Below are 4,402 nucleotides of genomic sequence, written 5' to 3'. Positions count from 1 at the left end.
CCTCTGTAACTCTTGCTCCTTCCTTCAACTTCCTCCTGCTCCTCCACTGGCTGTAGGACTGCAAAGCACTTCCTGTCAAACGTATCCCCATAGACATATGCACATACACACGCTGCAATAAAGACATTGGCTGAATTGTGACGGTGCACTCGGTGTATGTGTACATGTGCAAATTAATTCACATGCAGGCTGCGTCTCAAATTTGTGACGATGCAATACTTTATATATTCTTATATATATGTATTAGTATGTGTGTGTGTGTGTGTTTGAGAGAAACATGACGCTTTAATGTTCTGTACGATCTTTTACCTTGCTATTTTAGATTTTTTCTTTCATTTTCAAGTGGCCACCCCCCTCATCTGACCCTCGCTCATCTTACCTCATTATATACGTTTATAATCGACGTGTGCATGTGCGCTTCCTGTGTGGGTGTACAGGGATGTACAACGGAAAATAGCAGTTTGTGAAGGACTGATACACTAAGACTGCCTTGTTAGCATGCAATCTTTTTGCTATATATAAACTGTATTGTATTGGCACATTGCATTCAGTTTGGGCTACAGAACCTCATAGTTGTCGTTTGTTTGGTCCTATCTTTGTTTTCTTGTGTACGACAAACTCGCAAACCGCAAATAGCATACTGCCCGGGGTCACGTCCCAGGACCCTTGCTCACAGTCCAGTGTCTTGAGAAATCCATGTCTTTCCAAAGTCAGCCATTTTCTTTCTCTGTGATCACAATGTTTTAAATTCAACTTTAGATTGAGTAAAGTTCCGTAGTTCTACAGCCCTAATGCCTCTATAACCTCCCGTTCAGTCACGACTCACTTTCATGATTACCAGACTGTTAGAATTGATATCCCGATACTTTGTAACACTATTTGTTTCTCTGCTCCCTTATCCACTCATAAACAGACACAGTCCCTGATAAAAAATTTTAAAGAGACAAGGATTCTGCCTTATGAATCACACGAGTGCCTCTTTTTAAGTTATCCTCGCTCCATGTCGCTGGCCACCTATCGCATTCAGGCGTCTGTCAGGAGATGTTAAAAGCTTTATCTGTATCATCAGTCCTGAGGTAATGAATTAACAATAATGCCTTTAAACAGCCAGAGAGCACTGCCCTTCATTTCGAGCATATTCTATACTGCCACCTGGATGTAATAGGGTGCTATTACATCAAATTAGAAGGCAGCAGGGACAAATCTACTGTTGTTTGAATGGTTTTACCTGTACCTGATGTTTATCCAAACACACGGTCTTGTCTTTTTTACACAATATCGGACACTTTCAAAATGAAGGCAGCATATAAACAAGGGACTAAGATGTACTGTTTGCTCAGTATATGTAACTTGAATTCTCATTCATTTTTTTTTTTCTTTCTGTCATTATTTGCAGTTTGGGGTATTTTTCTGTTTGGTGTCTCAGAGATTGTCAGGTTTTCTTTCAAACAGAATATCAAACTTACCACTTGACCGATATCTCATGAATGACTCCTGGTTTAAGTGTTGATTTCTCCTGGCTTTTCTGTTATATTATGTGCTGGCACTGTAATTGTTCAGCAGAACCCATATAGAGGATTGTTGACCTGAAATGAGCAGAATGGAGAATTTTTAGCTTCACTGGCACTTTTTTATTTTTTAAAACTTTGTTTTTTCATTGTATGCTGCCAGGACTATAGAAATATCTATAATAAATCTTTCTTTGTGTGTGTTGTAAGATGTAAAAGTAGAAATTCTTTTGTAGACTTTCTTTTCTCATTCTCTTTTTGTTCTTCTAATACTTTGTACTCAAATATTTGTAGTTATTTTTATTTGTAAAGACTAATAAGGATGCCTTGAGACGGTCCCTGACTGATTCCCCCCTCTCACTTTAATCACTTTAAAGTATACCATGATGTCTGTGTCTTGATGGACTTAATGTTCCATTATTCCAACAAAATGCACAAATAATTTATTATGGAATTATTTCATGCAAGTACAATTGAATGCAGTTTCCCTGAGATGGTCAGACTGAACAAAACAAAAGTCATTTAGAATAGGATGATCTTATAGGCTAAAGAAACAATTATACATGATTGTTTACGAGTATGTCTTTTATGGGAAATAGCCTCACTCCAAGCTGGACTGATAAAATTGTCCCTTGTAATGTACATATGTGTACCATATATATTTACTATTTTTCATGCATGTTGAAGTGAAATACTCTGAACACAGTGCTGCAGTTTTGATTAAACACAGAAAAAAAATTGTCTTTAGTCTTATTTAGGCACAATGAAAGACTATACATACTTAACATGTTTTATATAATTCTCTGTATAATTTTGCTTCAATATAATAGAATTGGGCGGTGTTGCACTAAACCAAAAAGTCCTTTAATTATTTTGAGCCTTTTTATTAAAGGCTACAAAACGTTTGGAAGTGTGACTAACACTATATATTTATACATTATATATCAAAATAAATGCATAAATAGGCAAATTTTAAAAATATATATTTAGGTAATAACAAGTAGATTAATGTGTCTTATGTACCAGTTTCTGATGCACAATGGTGGTACAATGATACAGTAATCTATCGATTGTACTACCATAGTACCATACTGCTGAATGATTTCCATATTAAAATATTTATATATAATATAATATCTATATTTATATTGTAAAGAATACCATAGATAGTACATGTTCAAAAATCACGTCAGTATCACATCTTCTGTCGTTTTGTCGCTAGAGGGCGCATGCGTGTCGTCTCGAGGTGTGTGTGTGTGTGTGTTTGGGGGTGTCGTTGATCTCACACACAGGAGGTAAACGCGATCACGTGACCGCACAGTGCAGTTGGTGTTAGTGAGTTTTCACAGCATGGCGGAAGGAGTAGTTGTCCGGATGGATTGTTACTCACCTTTTAATTCATGTCTTCTGTCTTGACGGAAGGATTTTTGGCTTTCACAACGCATTTCTTCACACTTAAAACTACTTAAGGGTATTCTTTCGACGATGGCAGACCGCGGTGTGGATTTGGCAGCTCTACCGAAAGAGGTTAGAGAGCAGTTGGCGGAGTTGGAGCTCGAGCTGTCTGAAGGTAAGAGATGGAGTTATCACCTTAACCTTAAAAATGTTTAATAATATGAACCTACTATTTAAATCCCAAGGTCGTATGCCGCTAAAGAGTCACATAAATACTCTCAAGCAGACAGTGTCTACTGCTTTGTGTTGGTGTTTGAAGGTCCTCTGTTTCCCCTCAGAGAATTTTTGAAAGAGGCTGTGTTTCAAAAACTTGCGAGCTGTCTACCTAGACAGAATGTCTGGATGCCTAAAATGCCGTTTCTAACGCATCTGATGCCCAGACATGCTGTCTAGGTAGACAGCTCGCTAGGTTTCTAGACACCGCCAGAGTGTGTTGGAAGAAATTATGATTTTCCACCATCAAATATGCTTTTAATTTCGTGTAAATGAAAGAACCGAACGTGATTGAGAACTAGAAGAACATTGTCACTAAAGCGGCCGTTTATTTCACCTCGAGACTGAGACTATTGTTTGTTCAGGGATCTAGACCTCAAAGAAAAGAGAGCCCTTGACAGTTTAGCTAGACACAATACCGTAGTACAGAGACTGTCAGGAAGGCAGAGCGAGTTCATGTGGTTTTGGATGTTGATTTATGTATGTTACGATCGCTGTTCTTCTCAAAGCCCTTTGTTTTAATATTGGAGACGTTTTTAAAGGGGCATCACTTTTTGCTATACGAGTGTGTGTTCTTTAATGCGAAAATCAGTGACAGCATTGGTTCATTTTTGCTGTACTTTAGGTGATTGATGTCCTGCTAGCACACAGACACGCCTTCTCTATAGACACATTTTGCTCAGTATTATAAAATGATTATCTAATCCAACCATAGTTTATCTTGTAAACTATATTGAATGTGAAGATGCATTTTTCCACTACACCCTTTACAGACTCTTAGTCAGCTCATTATTTTTAAAATTTAAGGGCTACAGTATCACATAATTTTTGTTTATCAGTTAGCTGTGTTACCAACATTATATGAATAATATTATTAATATAAAATATTATTTTTGTTTAATAATAACAATAATATAAAATTATAGTAAAAATGTTTTATTTTGTGTGTGTGATAGATCAGCCGTTTCTGTCTATTCACATGGTTTAGAAGTTCATTTAATGTTCATGACATCACAGCTATGGTGTTTCATCCACCGTCATGCATCTTCAAGCATCTTCTCTCTGCCGAGTCATCCGTCTGTGAAAGACGGTGCCGTTCCACTCATTCACTCAGTCAGAGAGCACTATGTGGGGTAGATGTGTCAGTGTTTAGCTTAGTAATAGTGTTACACAACTGGAAGTGTGTGGGCCACACTCTCAAACAACTTGTTGATATGTGCAGCTCC

The 4,402-nt window shown here is 37.4% G+C and overlaps 1 protein-coding gene across 2 annotated transcripts in view; it reads left to right on the top strand.

Moving 5' to 3' along the window:
* Positions 1–2,818: 2,818 nt before the first annotated feature.
* Positions 2,819–4,402, top strand: part of dip2ba (DIP2 acetate--CoA ligase B (putative)a) — a 44,299-nt gene continuing 42,715 nt past the window's right edge. For both annotated transcript variants that reach the window (XM_039652378.2, XM_039652377.2), the window contains exon 1: positions 2,819–3,078. In XM_039652378.2, the coding sequence (XP_039508312.2) occupies positions 2,994–3,078 (85 nt within the window). In that variant the 5' untranslated portion in view covers positions 2,819–2,993. The remainder of the gene's footprint in view (positions 3,079–4,402) is intronic.

This window comes from Pimephales promelas, chromosome 20 (genome assembly GCF_988280905.1).
Source record: "Pimephales promelas chromosome 20, fPimPro1.hap1.1, whole genome shotgun sequence".
Lineage (NCBI taxonomy): Eukaryota > Metazoa > Chordata > Actinopteri > Cypriniformes > Leuciscidae > Pimephales > Pimephales promelas.
The sequence above is the reverse complement of the archived record's forward strand: the minus strand, read 5'-3'. Positions and strand labels throughout refer to the sequence as shown.